Source organism: Platichthys flesus, chromosome 18, assembly GCF_949316205.1.
Source record: "Platichthys flesus chromosome 18, fPlaFle2.1, whole genome shotgun sequence".
NCBI lineage: Eukaryota > Metazoa > Chordata > Actinopteri > Pleuronectiformes > Pleuronectidae > Platichthys > Platichthys flesus.
Genome location: NC_084962.1, coordinates 1,436,982 through 1,453,819, shown reverse-complemented (window position 1 = coordinate 1,453,819; position 16,838 = coordinate 1,436,982). Strand labels below are relative to the sequence as shown.

The 16,838-nt window shown below is 40.7% G+C and overlaps 2 protein-coding genes across 3 annotated transcripts in view; one reads left to right on the top strand and one right to left on the bottom strand.

Annotated features, from left to right (window-relative positions):
- Positions 1 to 403: 403 nt before the first annotated feature.
- Positions 404 to 13,038, bottom strand: amd1 (adenosylmethionine decarboxylase 1). The gene is made up of 9 exons (XM_062411172.1): positions 12,736 to 13,038; positions 6,682 to 6,768; positions 5,608 to 5,734; positions 5,374 to 5,476; positions 4,829 to 4,871; positions 3,749 to 3,893; positions 3,527 to 3,619; positions 3,280 to 3,435; positions 404 to 3,198 (listed from the first exon to the last, which is right to left on the bottom strand). The coding sequence occupies exons 1-9, from the start codon at positions 12,846 to 12,848 to the stop codon at positions 3,055 to 3,057; spliced, it is 1,011 nt and encodes a 336-aa protein (XP_062267156.1). The 5' UTR covers positions 12,849 to 13,038; the 3' UTR covers positions 404 to 3,054.
- Positions 13,039 to 14,251: 1,213 nt separating this feature from the next.
- Positions 14,252 to 16,838, top strand: part of cdk19 (cyclin dependent kinase 19) — a 61,752-nt gene continuing 59,165 nt past the window's right edge. For both annotated transcript variants that reach the window (XR_009924538.1, XM_062410859.1), the window contains exon 1: positions 14,252 to 14,509. Coding sequence is in view for 1 of the 2 variants with exons in the window: in XM_062410859.1 (XP_062266843.1) it covers positions 14,382 to 14,509 (128 nt within the window). In the remaining variant the exon portion in view is untranslated. The remainder of the gene's footprint in view (positions 14,510 to 16,838) is intronic.

Here is a 16,838-nt window from a genome sequence, read left to right as displayed (position 1 = left end):
GGGAGGGACTTGTAGAACAAAAAAATATTGACTTAGTATTTGGTGAGGTTGGTGCTGTCTGATAATCTGGTGGCCTTCAGTCTTATTGCTTTTTGAGTCATTTTCCGCATTGGCTGACCTTCCTTTTGGAAGTTTCTGCCATCTCCTCCATGTAAGACGTAGTTCTTATAAAACATCCATCACACTTAACTGCACTGTAAAATTATTTTACATTCTTGTCATACAAAAACTAAATTACATACTTGAACTGTAGTGCATTTTTTAACAGTGTACTAATACTGTGATTATATCTTTGAAATATTCTTCTCCCCACCACAGCAGTTTTTGTATACCCGCTCTAAAATAGTGAATGTCTACATTTGTTAATCCTTAACGCTATACACGTTCAAATAAAGAGACAATATTTGCACAGATAAGTATCTTTTATTGAAGCATCAAACTCGTAGCACAGATATTTAGCACATCTTGACCATCCAAAGAAAGAATTAGAACAGCAAAGTTTCTCCTTTAGTACATTGTGATACATCCTGCAACTGTACCCTCTCTCACACGGGGGGAGACAAAGGAAGTGAAAAAAACCCACATGATTTAGTCAAGTTTGAAAAGGATCATCCATTAAATTCATAATAAACTAGTTTTTAATATTGTTTTTTACATTTGGACAGAAATGGGGGAAGAAAAATAAAGATTGGTCCGCAGCAAAAATACAAAATATATTTGTATAAAATTGTTACTGTTCAAACTGCAAAAAAAATGCTTAGAGTTTACAATATATATATATATATATATATATATATATATATATCAAATAATAAAAAGTCTTTATGATCCACACCAACAAGGCTAAAATGTAGTTAATCCCAGAGCAGTCAGCATTTAACTTAGTCAGTAGATTTAAACAGTGATAGTTTAAATGTGACAGTAAGGAGTTGTTCATGTAAGAGCAGAGATTGGTCCTCAGCAAAAGAATGAAACCACTCCAAAAAGCCATGACGGACAAACTAGAGCGAACTATTCCAAGTGCCAGTTCTTACATAAACTGTTCCATCCTTAAGTTACCATAGCACTGTAGTAGGTAATTATATGGAGAAAATGTACTGCAGGGCTGAAAGCAGGTTAAATTCCCATTGTGTCTTCTCTACTTCAAAATTCAAACTGCATTCTCTGGCAGAAGCGTCAGGAACCACCATGCAGCTCAACGGCAGGCGGAGGAGACAAACCTTGGACGTTTGACATCATGTCATAAATTAGGAAACCTAGCCTGTTTTCAGCACGTCCACAACTTGAAATAAGATTACAAATTAACCTGACCCCTTTGAGAAAAAAAAACAAAAAAAACTCCCGCCTATCCAAAATAAATCAGGATGGGGCAGTTCCAACTACAATTCAGCTGGTGAAACAAGTAGGTGAAGCACACAGACCTACTGACAAATTGGGAAGAAGAGACAGCGCTACACTACACTGTCAAGCAAGCACGGCACTAGAAGTCACATGCACCATAGTGTCACTGGATTTTTCATCCTAAATGAACAAAGGGCACTGATCCAAACAAAAAGAAAAGAAACTGCTACTCGACCAATTCATTGCAAAAAATGTCTGGACACAATAAAATGACAGTTTATGCAGCGGCTACATGTGGAATGATCCGGGATCACCCTGGCATGCTCAGACTGGTGGGCCTCTATTGTGCATTTACAGATTTCTGTATGGGGCGGAAAGAGACAGAGGATGGATATTATGTGGGAAAAAGAAAAATGCTTTGCTGGGCAACTAAGCAAAAAGTGTCTGATTCATTATTTCCCCATTCAGAGTGGGGCACAGCCGTAGCCAGGAGCACCGGCTCTCGTTATGTCACGGTGCTGGGGCCAGCTGACAGTCTGACTCTGGCAAGGGGAGACCTGCTGCCAGTTGGACAATGGCTGGTCATCAGAGGGCATTGTGAGCGCTGTGCGTGGCCTGGTCCAGGCTCTTCTCTAGAGAAGTGTACATTCTAAGGACGGCTGGACAGGCCACTTCACATGGACTGTGCTACATTCAGTTTGAAGACTTTCCCTTTAACCAATTTATGTGAATGTAGAAATTTTGAGTTAAACGAAATTTGGGGTGGGGGATTAAAGACCCAGAAGCTTCTTATAGATACAGCACACTGTAAAACACAGAAGCCTGGGTGCCAAAAAGTGCGTATATCTTAAATGATTCATACATAAATACACATTTTCCACACTTTAAAAGCTTGTCCATTTGTATCAACACAAACTAAATGATTGTACAGGTGAAGAAGCACGAATTTTTGAAAGCATGCAAGTGCACTGCTTCAAAGCCCAGCAAAGCAGAAATCTGCTCTAGTGCAGTTTACAGCTAGCAAAGACCACTGACCAACGTACTGCAAACCAATCCAATATTGACAAACAGCAAGTATGGCATTCGTTTTCATCAAAACTCTAATATGAAAAGCGACAACGATAAGAGTGGCCAAAAGCTTACCATGACTTATACATTCATAACAGCTGAGGCAAAATGGTTGGCCTCATTTTAGAGTCATGAGTAAACTGGTTTTAAAGTGCTTGCAATCATTGATAGTGATTCATTAATATGAATTGTCACACTGGAAAGCAAACCAGTTGGTGCGGGTTGGGTTCATAAAGAGGCAGACGGATCTGAGCATGTCAGGGCCCCAGCCTAGTGCGGGCGGAAGCCTTGTCTGTGGGGGATGAGGGAGGAGACCTGCAGGAATGGACTATTGTACTGGGCACAGGTGGACAGCCTCAAACATAGCGTGTTTAATTCCTCTACATGCACTTCAAGATCACAGCAAGAGTGAGCTAGAATATCGAAACAGAGAAAAGAGCTTTCATGCAAGAGATCTAAGTCACAGTTACAACAATGCAAAAAACTCAAACTGGAGGTTAAACTAGGGCTTGTGACTGCATCAGCATCAGCAGATTCTAAATGATGACGGCAGCAGAGGGGGAGGACGAGGGGGAGGGAGGAGGACAACAAGCTTTCTACTGGGGGATTCTTTTTATGCCTCTTTCTCTTCCTCATCCTCAACCCTCAGCTCTGTTGGTTCTGCTGCCGGTTCTTGGCGTAACTGGTGAAGACAAAATTGTAATCATTGAACTGAGCCAACTGGCGGTCGAGACGCTTGTAGCCCTCAAGTTTCTGGGCAGAAGTAAAGACACTGCGACATTTGGAGCTCTGCAGGGGCAAACAGAGGAAATGAAAAGATCAGTTACTCAGTGACCCTTTTTTTTAAACATGATTGCGATTTATACAAACCTGGTTGACGAAAAGGGTAGTCACAAATTTCCCTGGCTTGAACACATCTACCACCTTCCGAACCAAATCATCATACGACGTTGTGGAGAGGTTGGTTTCGAAGCTGACGTAGGAGAACTCCGGCTCAGGAGTAATGTGGATGGTCCAGTATGTTCCCTAAAGAGAACACAAGCAGTAGGAAATTAAAAATCCTTGGAATTACTTGGCACGACATAAAAACAAATGATTACGAGGAAGAGTCACTAACGTCAGTCTTCATTCCATTCATTGAGTATCCACATGGGTTGAACATTGTGGCGTCGATCACAGAACCTGGTATCAGGTCACGAATTCCACTCATCTACAACAAGACATGAAATAAACCTGTCAACATCGAAGGACCGGTCAGGCCAGATTCTCTAAGAGGCTCAATCTGTTCCTCCACAACACACTTGGCTGAGTGCAAGCACAGATGCCGACAGTTACTCACACGAGTGACATCACTTGCAGAAACACCATCTTTCATAAAGAACTGGTCCATAATGGCTGGTTCAAGGTCACTCATCAGAACTTCCAATGTCTGATCTGCATGCTTGTTTTCCCAGAACTCTGGCAAGTCCAGGGTGAAGAGGTACCTGTGGGTGACAACACAATGAAGATCTTTATGTCTCTTATCAAGGACACTGATTTAATAACAAGACCATGGAAGAGGAATTAAATCAGTTTACATGTTCATGTCGAACATTAAATTATTAATTTTCAACGTTTGACTGCGCCAAATGTAGTATATTGACATGTTTGACTCCAAACGAGGAGATTTACAACGTGTTTTAAGCCAAAATGTTCTTTTAACTTCCTATGAGGCGCATTTAGGGACCGTCAGAAATTCTAAGGTACGCCAGCCTTTTTGCTGTCATGAGTAAATAAGAGCGTTTGCGTTGTGGCTGCAGTGACTCCTCTTAAAGCCGGATGATTATTCAGGGCTCTTCGTATCTAGAGTATTTATCTATCCAGCCATCCATCTATCAGTATTCATTATGTTACTACAAATTAGACTTATAATTGTTGTCATTCGCAAGACCCTTTCCATTCTTTCACACCATGTGGATGCAGGAAATGCGCATGATGGCAACAAAAAACAAACATGGAGGAGTGTGAATGTGGTCATTCTGAACAGGAGAAGGACTCAGACGAGTCAAGACTAAAGAAGGAGCTCTGACGCGTACCATAAAATCCTCACAACTGACTAAAACCACCTCAACGCTCTTTTAGAAACTCCACAAGACTCATGTCCAATAGTACACAGTCTACGGATTAGAGACTAAATGACCATAGAAAGCGCCGAACAAAGCCCTCACTAAAAGAGGTTTCACCTCAGAGGAATCAAAGGCTGTAGGTCCAACTTAACATCTACAAACACCTGGACATCATGTTCACATCTTAGAAAAGCTGAATACAAAGAAGGTGCATCGTTATCTTTTGGTAACAGCCCACAGGCCTTGCCACGGACAATAGTGTTTGGACAACACATTCAGTTTCAACTAATACACAATAGGTGCATGATGCTTACCAGCAGTCAGAGTTCATACGGCCCATGCAGTAGGCTGCACCATCTGTAACAGGCAAAAATAAAAAATAAAGATGACTTCACTTGTGGTTTGGGTTCAGATGCAGATTGAATTCATTGTTATGACATTTTCAAATAGGCCCAGGCAAAGCTTCAGCCTTCAGTCCTCTCAGACGCACAACAACAAAAATGTCAGATCAAACATGACAAGACAGTCATCAGGATTTCTGCAGATTTTACATTTTTATGATGAAGCCCGGAATTGTTCACAAAGTAAATCTATGATGATATTTTCCCTACATTATAGCAGTGAATAAATCCTAATGATAAATATATTACTCACTGAACAGGCAGATAAGGAGCAGAAAATGGGGTATTTTACGTTTTGATCGAAGTCAGTATATTTTTTTATACTGTAATATAAGTGAGTTTCCAGTCAGTTCTTTGATGCATTTATCAAGATTTAAACTTCCAATTACTTGTTGAAGAACTAGACCTGCCGGTAAAAGGAAGGAAAACTCGACTGTCAAAGTGGATGTTATACATACTTGGGAAAATCTGGCTGAGAAAGTCCACCTCCTCCTGGAAGTTTCGATGAGGGAACTCTTGATGAGTTGGCTTCATAAAGTTCTTGCGGGAGTAGAAGAAATTCTGAAAAAACAAAGTGATCAGTGCCATAACTACTACAGCCATCATATAAGAGCAGCATAAATCATATTTGAATTTAAGGTCACATGCATATATAAGAGTAACATATATGCATATAATGGCCTGGGTCCAACCTCGATGGCGTCAAAGCCGCAGTACTCCCTGGCCAGTTCCAGCAGAGGGACCAGTGCTTGCAGCAAGAGGGTGGTTCCGCACGTCTTCAAAATGAAACGTCTCTTGGAGACAAACATGCTACTCTCACTGTGGAAGCAAAAAAAGGACAAAATGTGGAACTTTAGTAATGAACGGTTTAGGTGCCACCACAATTTATTATAAAAAGGTGTTAAACTGGAGGTTGTCCATCAACTCAGGCTATATAAGGTTATACACTCAAAGATCATACACCCTCTGCCACACTGTACATCAAATTCGCTTACTGTAGTTTTTATAACTACATTAGCCATGGATGATTGCAGCAGTTCCAATACTAGGAGTTACTAGTATTGGAACTAAACTAAATGAAAGCACAGACTAAAATCTGTGCTTTCATTGAACTTTTGAGTCAAATGATTTATCAGGGAAATACAGATCATTAATATCAAGAGGACCTGAACTGAAACTCTATTTTAACATGACACAAATTCTTTAATCACATAGTAAAGCAGTAATGACAGAAGGCAGATTGGAAAATGTTGTATATCCAATATATGCCTGTAGGTGGGCAATACTCAATTGTGTTTTAAGAAAATCTAAAAATTAAACGAAGGGCTTGCTCATTCTAACTCAGCCTGGTTATGCATCATTTGTAATATACTGCTTGCAATCAGTATTTGAAAAAATAATAAATAAAAAATTAAACTCCATCACATGAGTCGGACTGTTTTAACAACAAGAATGCAATCACTTCTTGGTTGCTATGACAAAAGGTTCAGTGGTTGGCAATTGTGGTCTCGGTGCAGGCTCCAGTTTTATATGCCCTGCCTCTTTCAACCTAGGTTCTCTTTTTATACACAATGCTTAGGATTTATACAATTAGACTGCAGCATGTAATGTATGTACCCATAGTTAGTCATCAGCTGAGACAGTGACTGTGCTGTAAATAACGAACAGCTTACTGGTGACCTCTGTCTAATCCTGCCCATCTTCTAGTCAGTAGGACAACAGAGGAGGTGAGTAAAGAATTGTGCAAGTGAAGACTGAACACTCACCTGAGTATATAAGCTTCCTGCTTGTCAGTCTTTGTCACACTTATGATCAAACAATGCACATTCTCCAAAAGTTTGTCCCACTCAAACCTAAAGGAAAGATGAAAGGACCTTTAGTGTTTGAGATACATTTATTTGAAATGACAATTTGGAATTGAATCTCACCACAAGCAAGAAAAATGGATTTGCTGGTTGACTACCAAAAAATACACACTAAAAGTGAACAGACTTGTTTTGACTGTTTTTGTAAGAAAGTCACACACTCTCCTGCAGCAATGCCCAGTAGGAAACACATAACAGGGAGAGAGGGTTTCTGGAAATTATGGTGATAAAGGGAAAAACAATCGCAAACGAATACAGAATAGATATGTAGCGGTTTGTGGGGGGCTACTACAATACAGTACTACAGTATGAATTCACCAAAGGAATGGTTCTGCCAGACAGAAATCAGGTTCTCCGCATAACCCTGCAGATTCACTGCAAATACAAATTAGAATTTTGGACATAATTTGTAGGCAGACTGAAAAATCACAGGCTGGGGTGGACAAAACAGACAGCCCGCTCTGCAACAAGAGGACTGCTCCTGCCGCTGCCCACAAGCGCAAATACTGCTGCGTCACACTCTCACTACAACCTTGGAAGGGCAGCACGAGCAATGGGGAATTTTCCAGCAGCCGATGCTGCATAGTTTGACCCCTCAGAGATGTATAGGGCTATGTGGAGCAAAGGCATTTTTTGAGTAGGAACAAGGAATGGGTCTCAGCGACCGAACTAGACTGTTAGCAGCTGTCTCAGAGAGCAAGTGATAGAAGTAAATTAGGAGCTTTCTGGCTTGATTTCCATTTGACATGTTGATGCACAATATAATGCGCATAATGTTTGTTCATTCAACTGTGATGGCTTCAGGTAATTACTGTAGATGTCTCACGATAGATACTCCAAGTAACCAAAAAACTAAACTACCCAGTCTCACATCTGGCTGGGATTTTTTTTGCATGCTAGCCCTGCTCCATCCTTATAGTAACCAGGATAAAAATAAATAACACAACACGTACTGGTTCATTTTCATTAATGTTTCTGTAACATTCATTGACAGATACGGATTTGCATCATCTCTACAGCCCTCATACATTCTTGTCTAACATTTAGAAGGATTGACAGACTGACAGATTTGTGGATTTCCTGGGGCAAAAGTACCCGGTAATGAAAGTGGAGAGAAACCAGGTTTCTACAGAGCCACCAACTTTGACTAAACATAGATAATATTCTCCTGAATTTCTAAATGAAAAACACAATCTGATAAAAGATCTTTTATGAATACTGACAAGATTCTGATTAGTATATTTTAGGCCTACGTCTGGTAAGGCACATGATGAAAAAGAGGCACACACTAACCAACAACAGTTTGAGAACACCTAGTACAGGGGTCCCTAGACTGTGTGCACTACAAGAGCTCTTAGAAAAAAGAAAAAAAAGCAGTGTACAAAACCATAATAAAAACGGCACGTTGTCCCCCTGAACAAAGAACGGCATATTAACTTTGTAGTTAATATGTTGGCCAGTATATTGATAAATGGGAAGTGAACTAGAACCAGTTTACACATTAACATTGCAGCTCCTTCAATAATTCTTAACCCCGATCATGATATTTTGATTGATGTCTTCCATGTTTTCCAAACGATCTAGCTCAGTTTTGATAGAAATGTTCATTTTGGTCTCTCAAAGGCTGGATACAAATTTGGTATAAACAACAAAATCCCAAAAGGAATACATATTTAACATTTTGCAAATATAGAGAAACTATAGCTCCACATATATCAATTAATGGTTCTTGGGTGATCGGAGTGGACCGTTCAACATACAGATGTTAAAGACCACCAAGATGCATTTTGATTCTATCACACCGCCCACATGCCAAGATCGTCAGGAACACATATCATAAATCCTTCAATGTCCTGATGTGTCCCCAACAAGGAACTAACAGGAAAATCAATGGAAGAAGTGTCAAATGTTTTGGTGAAAGCATGAAAGCATTCCCTAAAGTCCATCTCAGTGTGCATTAAAAAAAAAATGTTGTCTTTAACATCAATTCTATCTTAATGGATATTGTGAAGCTATAGATTCATTATTGGCAAAATGTTAAAAATTAAGACCTTTTGGGATTTGGTCGTTTACACCAAATTTGGTATACAGCCTTTGAGAGACCGAAATTAACATTTCTATCAAAAATGAGCAAGTTCATATTGAAAACATGGCCAGCATCAATCATAATATCATGGTTGGGGCTAAGAGACGATGAAGAATATTTTCAGTAGCTGCAATGACTCAGTTTGGACGTGAAAGCTGCATGTTGACATGCGTTTGAATTTCGGTTGAGCTGCAAGGACTGGAAAATCTAAATAACAGCATGCAACTACAAAAGCTTGTTCAGTTTCATAATTTCGAGGGACCAAATGTGAACTTTTATTATACAATCTTGTGCTGCACAATGATCATTAAAATTGTCTATGATTCAACACCAGTCATCACAACTTGTGCTTTGTGCTACCATTAAGAAATATCATTGAGATGATATTGATAAATAGCAAATATATTTTCTGCTCCAGTTTGTAGGGATGGGCATAATTAATCGAGGATCAATTAATTGATCATTAAGAATTTCCTCGAGGAAATTATTTTTTTCATCGAGAAATTCACTAATTACACATTTGATCACAAGGGGCGGTGTCTGAAAAAAACGCTACAGGCCTACTCAGTTACCTGCGACTGGCTGCGGGTTAACGTGTATTTCCATTTCCAAAGTAAACATGAATAGGTCATGGCGAAGTGTAGAGTGGGACCATTTTGAGTTAAAAAATTACTTGGTTCACTGCCGATACTGTGAAGCCATCCCCGAGACTGGGGGATACGAGGGGAGCGCAAAAACCGGAGCCGCGGCCAGGCTAGCGAAGTTAGCACGGAGATACCTGTGTATCACAGGGACGTCAGTCCCCTCAGAGCGAGTTTTTACTGTGGCTGGACTGACGGTCACCAGGCTGCGTTCGCGTCTGACCCCAGAGCATGTTAACGTGCTCATCTTTCTCAACACAAACCCGTAGGCTGGTGCTGAGGTTATATGAGAGTAACTGGTTATTTTTATAAAGCTTTCTCGACTCTGTGCCTTGTTTGATAGTTTTGAGTTACATCTGGCAAAACCTGTCAGACCTAAGTTTTATAGAGATTTGGTTAAGTTGTTGTTTAACATGATGTTTTTTATATTATTATTATATAATATAACAATGGTCAGTTGTGTTTTTTAGCACCGGCTTCTAGCTGTTGGTTCTGCTGCTTAAGATTACGGCAGCGCATATTTTGTTCATCTTGTAATAAAGATCTCAATGAGGAAAAACGCTTTGTTTTTTCACTTCATTTTAATATAGCCTATAAATAGTGAATTTTTGAACTTGAAAATATGAATGATTAATCGAAAATTTGTCATTAATTCTCCCGACGATCGATGAAGACTATTTAATCGAACGCCCATCCCTACCAGTTTGTGAAAACAGTAAATCAATAAATTCTTCCCCTTTTTACAACTGCCTAAGAAAAACTTAGCGAAAGCCTGGGCCAGTGTTTGACTTCTTCTGGTCAAAATGTGTAGATGATACAAATTTGCCTGATAAATTGATGAAGCTTTAACTCTGGAAGAATGGAAGTTTTGCCCTCATCATGCATTTTATCTGAGCCGATATGACAAACAAGTCACCCCTTTATATGAACGAAAAAATGCAACACTGTTTAGAATTATGGAGTTTAGTATCTTATGAATAACATTTCGTCCAACGCAAAGTGACCTCATAGCTGTTGCAACATGCAGAGGGACAGCGGTACTGGAGACCTGGGGCAGCTCCGGTTGCAGAGTGAAACGCACACCACAGGCTATTTCTGGTCACTCACAAGGATAAGATTTTCCTCAGAGAAAGCGTGATCTCCAGGAAAGGACCAGATCAGACTGCTAAATACTACGGAGTTTATCCATACACATACGATAGGGACACATGGTTAACCAAGAAGATAAGAGATTCCTAGAATTTTAGTCAGTTGTCATTAAAATAAAAGCAACCCTTAACAACAAAGCAATATTAATTCTGAAATGATAAATGCAAAAAAAACCTGCGTACACGGAACACCCCTTCTTGACATGTGCAGAGTTTTAAACACTGTCAGGCCTTCAGGACTAGTTTCTTGACAAATACTAGAAGATTCAAGCGTGTGTTGAGCCCTAAGGCAGGGACAGCGAAGGTAATGCGAGTGAGCTCCACATTTGTGAATCAGATGCCCTTGTGGACTTATTTGGATATTGGCTGACGGCCAGTGAGCCCGGTTCACCCACGGTGTCCCTCTGAGCCTTTAATCTGCCCTCTGGCTGTAAATTAATGCCACTCCTCATTCATCCACACACACGTCTTCAACTGACCTCAGTGATCTGCTTGGTTAGTGATGAGAAAAAGTCACTCACAGTGGCGTCAGATTGGGCAGCAGGACTACTACGACAACAGGTGGCAGAACAAAGTGGCAGACATTTCCAGAAAGCTAAACCTAAGGTAATTTAACAGAACATGAAGATGACAAGATTTTAAACCCCAGAGAGGAGGTATGTGTTGGGGTTGTTGATTTCTAACCCGCTGTTGTCATCGTAAATCATTCAGGACATTTACCAAACACCTCCAGTTGTCTCACCTGAATAATTGTTATCCATTCACTCATGACTAAATGCTAGGCTTGGTACAAGCTCCTTGGTGTTTAAAGCACAGTAATAAATGGATTCTGTGGTGCTGAACGAGGTCAAAGGTCTTTAGACCACTCTCATCCATTTCTCTGAATGTCCTCTTACCCTCATGGACCCCTTTCTTTGAATGCAGTTAAGTGTCTCTAAGCACAGACGGGAGATCCTCTGACCAATCAGAGTAACTGGGAGGAGAGTGCCTGCATGGCTGGGAAACGTGACCGGAACAACGACCACTAGCAATTTTAGACAAGAAGCAGCTCTTGGGGCTGCCATGCTGTAGAGGGAATAGCTCTGGAGGGACACCTCGTCATCGATCAAGGCATCTGCTCCCATACACTCAATAACAACTCCGGGTCTGTAGTAACGTTCATGTCAGGTAGCATTTGACCTCAACTCTTTCCTAGCCATCAACACTCATTAAAGTGAGAAAGAAATCCCATCATGGTTGACTGGACATTGAGCTTCCAGTGGTCTGATTTTAATGTGTGCGTGTAGCTGTAGCCGAGGCAACACGCGGTGCCTACGGGCGACCACATGCTTGACATACACAGTGAAGTCCCCACGTAGTTGAATTACGCAGATAAAAAAAACGTGTACAGCAAATCTAAATGACACCACAGCTACATTGAACCTAGATGACCACGTAAAACAGGTCATTAAGTGCATTTGGACACATACGTGTAATGTAACCGAACGACATTCCCAAACTGCTGTGGGTGGTAATAAAATGTATACGCACCAATAAGGGATCGAGCCTGGCTAATATAAGCATTTAAGTCGAGTCACACACACACCGACCAATAGAACAGCCCGAGAAAGATGGATATTTCTTCCAGGAACTAGCTAGAGTTAGCTAGCTAGAAACGGCCTGCCAACTTGCAGTCAACACGGCTTATAAACAGTTTACCCACTTCGCTGTTGCCCACCGAAACAAGTGAGGGGTCATATTCAAACAAGGTTATTTGCACTAGTATAAATTTCCAGGGTGAAGAATGAATTACCGACCTCAGAAGCGAAAGGGGGAGGTGGCCATTTTTGACTGACGATGTTAGCTAGCTTACTAATAATGTGCTCTGGTGTCAGAAATGTGACTGCCCGGCTAGCTAGCTACGGATGAATGAGTGATCCCTGCGAGGAAACTACCCATCGAAAACAAGAGTCAATCACATTTAGACGGTTACATGTCACGTTTGTGCTGAAGGGGAAGAGGACAAGCATGTGGCCGACAACGTTTTCAATATGCTGCCGACTGAGACTGAGAGCAGCCTAGCCGTTCAAATGACACGAACCTTGGGATGGTACGGAGGTCCCCGGTTCCTTTGGTCTCATCCTGCCGAGAGAACCACAACTCCAACAGCTTCTCGGTCCCCTCAAAGAAATGTGCACCGTTTTCTTCCATCATGAGACAACAGACACCCAACAAAAATATTAAACGTCGCTTGTAACGTTAACAGCTTAATAATCCTTCCTCGGTCGGTATTATTGAATTGAGGTACAGTCCTTTAAACAATCCAGGTGTTGATTTTCTTGAGTTGCCGTCTTCCCTTTTGCAGAGAATACCGTGAGCGAGTGCTAGCTAATATCGCCGGCCATACTGTGTAAAGCGCTGAATGCAGATGGCGCGGGGATTTTATATACCAGCCACGACGACGTCAGTCTTACGTTGCGCCAACCCATTCGCCAGGCTCTGTCTTGTGACATTGGTCAGTCATTGCAAAAATAAACCTTGCCTCACGTGACTTTTTGTTTTACGGCCTGCACGGGACGTTGTTGATAAGAGTTGGAGAACGGTGTCGTAAATTACATTTTAATAGTATTACATAATGATATCACAGTTATTAATTTTCATTCAACTCAACAGTTTCAAAATGTGGGACTATTTTATCTGTTTGTCGCGTAAAAAAAGAAAGCTGCTCCAATCATATTGGAGCGATAACATACACTATTTATGCATCTGTCCATATGGGTTACATCTTACTATATGTTGTCAATACCACCATCAGTACATGGTCACTATGCATTAATTTATTATCTGTACTTTACGCGGACATAAACTAATACACAGGTTTTACTCAAACATACGTGAACATAATTTCACTACACATTGAATACATCATATTGTAAAAGGGTAATTTAGGACGGGTTTCAGTTAGGGAAAAGATAAATCTGAATGCACTGTATGATCCACAAGCATACACAAATTCAATTCAGTGACCAATGTAAAAATATAATAATAATGATAATACAAACATTTGTATTTGTTAAATGCACATTATTAAACAACAACAACAATAATAGCAATCAATCAGTGATACAAATGTTATAAATACATATCAATATATATATAATGAAGGTGCAATGACAGCTGCAATAATTTGGCTGTCTATTTACACTTTGTCTGACAATAAAACAAAAAGGTATATTTTATAGAAACCTTCGTTTATATTTGTCTGTGAGGACAAGTATTGTATTACTTTGATTATATTGGGGTGTGTGCTATAACATCACTTCCAATAAAGGTTTAGGGATCATTTCAGCATTTCTAAAAAAGGTATTTCAACTGTCCATAGGTATAAACTTTGAAGGAACAGCTCTGGACTCCATCAAATTCAAACCGCCGATGCCTGCATGTTTGAAGAGAGCGTTCATGAGTACGCACAGCGCAACAAACCGCAGCGAGAAACGCGCGTTGTAGTTTCCTTCATCTTTGCTTCCAAACTGTCGAAGCACGGCGCCTGCTCAGAACGAACTACACTACCCAGCGAGCCCTGCGCGCCAATTAGAAACGTCAACGAGCCAGTGAACATTAAGCGGAGCAGACCAAAATCCCAAACAAGGAAATGGTGGGGGAATAAAACGAGCAGATTATTTAATTAATGCATGCAATAATTAATATTAAATGTTATAGTAAATTAAGACGTATTTATGGGTTAAAATGGATTACGACTTCAAAACAAAGCTGGCGGCCGAGAGAGAGAGGGTAGAAGATCTGTTCGAATATGAAGGTTGCAAAGTGGGTCGAGGCACCTACGGGCACGTTTATAAAGCTAAACGCAAAGACGGGTAAGATAACCGTGGACGATATTGTTTGTGCTGTCATCTCACTGACCACAGGCTGCATGTGCTCAACACACGGCTCGGCTGTGTTTAGAACGGGGCTTTAGATTGAACCCTGGCCGAAGCGCTAACCCGTGTTTCTGTGTTTTTGTTTTCATGTAACGCACTCACTCACTCACAAACGGCACCCCCACTCCCCGTCCTCCTCCTCCCAACCCACCTAAAACTACACATTAAAGCAGGGTCGGTGGGTTTAATGTTTGTGACAAGTGTCTTCTTTACCGTCACCAGTAAATGCAGCCTGATGTTGATGCACGTAAACCGAAGCCACCGCACTTCATTTCGATCGATAGTGACAGTTCAGCGCCGTCTGCCTGGACAAGCTGCCCCTCCCCCCTCATTTCAACACGGTGCACTGCCAAACTTTTTTTTCCTTACGCTCACAGTGGGTAGTGATCTGTTTTTTACAGTCTAATGCATGTGCATATAATGTGTACAGTACATGTTCTGACCCTCTGTCCCTCATGCTGTGCCAGCAGTTTGACTCTGTACCGCTGGCTTCCAGCTCCCTATTCACAATAATAATTGACAGTGCGATGTTCTTTTCATAGCGCAACTGAAATGTGCAAGTTTGCCAAAAGCGTAATCCCTCTGCCCTGACAGATTAGAAAGAACGTGTCATTCAAGAAATGCTTGGGCCACCATGCATGACAAGTAACCTTATTGCAGTCATAAGATATTGGCTATGTATAAAACAATCCTGTTTAGTTGTTGTTGCTACACAATTGCAGCAATGCAATATAATTACCATTTGCATTAGCCTAAGACTATAACAGGGATTGGGCTAGATGTGACAGATGATCATATGTATATGACCCCCATGAAATAAACACTATAAGCGGCTTTTCAGCAATATCAGGCTCTACCTTCTAGAACAACATAATTCAAATGATACAGGGAATGGGTACGAGCCTATGTGACTGGTGATCAGATGGGATTGAAGAGGTGATATTGTGTAGTTATTTAGAGCCTCATGTGATATTGAATATGATGTAATATGGAAAAGAAAAAAGAGCTGATAATGGATCAATGCTCAGCTTTGACCAAAAGTTTTACTCTTTGTATTAGGATATTAAAGTGGGATTGATGCAGCCATGAATCTGTGGTTTGCATTTGCTATAACCAGCCGAGGAATCAGAATAGCCTTCGCTCCATTCAGCATTGACTCAGAGTTGGTAAGCTGAGTCAGGGAGTGCCCTGTTATCTTCTGGATGGATAATAGAGATGTGACGTGAGGTCAAAAGGTGATCACAGGTAGGTCATGGGCAGCTCTGTGCAGCAGTAATACCTGATAGTGTGTGTAATGCTGCAAAGTAACACAATCCTAGAGGGTGTTTGATACGTTCTATAAATTGAATATATAGAGTAGCATACCTGTGGGGTTTCTTAAATAATCATGGTTGTCAATGTTGTGTTGTTTACTCCACCTAATTATTGTTAACTGGAGGCACTATAGTAACTTAAGTGGATGTGGCAGTGATTTACTCTGTTGTGCTTTGACCCCACATTGTAAACCAAGCAGTCTAGCAGTATCATCGGATCAGCTGTTTTTTCATGTCAAAAATCAATCAATAGATCAACTTGTTCAAGTTTACCGTCTGCTAGCTTTGGGTACACTCGTCCTGTAAAGCTTTTCCCAATAAAATGGATTAAAAAAAGTAAAACAGCATTCACACCTGAAATAAATCATTGAAGGTCGTAGCACTTCAAGGGCAACTGTCCAGCTCCAAATTTGATTGAGTGAGGATGTGACAACTCTTTTCCACAAAATTAACTCCCGTGCTTGAACCGAACTCGGTGCTACCCAATGATTGAGCCCTCATGTCCACCAGATTAGAGTGGACCTTGGTCCTGGTGATGGCAGACAAGGAGTTCCTTCAAAGGTTCCTATTTCCTGGGGAAAGTTTCTGCATCGGTTACACAGCACTTCATTTTCATATGTGATGATTTAGTCAGACAACTTTGTGGTTATAAAATCATGATTTTCGCAGAGTAGATTAACACATTACACATCAGTCACTATGTCATACAGCTTTCATTGTCTGACAAGTGACAAAGAAAAACATGCCAATAGGAACAGCTTAAATTGTATTAAAATACTGTAAATGTGAGAACAGAGAGTAAGAGATAAAGGTATGAAACCACCCTTACATTAGGAAGAATGCAATAAGATGAGGTAAGCTTATCATCACATTGTGTAACAGTGTTCAACTACGTCCTCAACCTTGCACATTGACAATACTCGGTCCGGCCACTCAGTGGGTTTTGTCCAGGG

Bases quoted from the DNA above. Each gene is read 5' to 3' on its own strand.
- amd1 (XM_062411172.1), bottom strand. From the start codon at position 12,848: ATGATGGAAGAAAACGGTGCACATTTCTTTGAGGGGACCGAGAAGCTG. The intron at 6,769-12,735 runs GTTCGTGTCATT...TCTTTCCTTTAG, and splicing joins GACCTCCGTACCATCCCAAG to GTTTGAGTGGGACAAACTTT. The intron at 5,477-5,607 runs GTTGGACCCAGG...TTGTTTTTTCAG, and splicing joins GCGGCTTTGACGCCATCGAG to AATTTCTTCTACTCCCGCAA.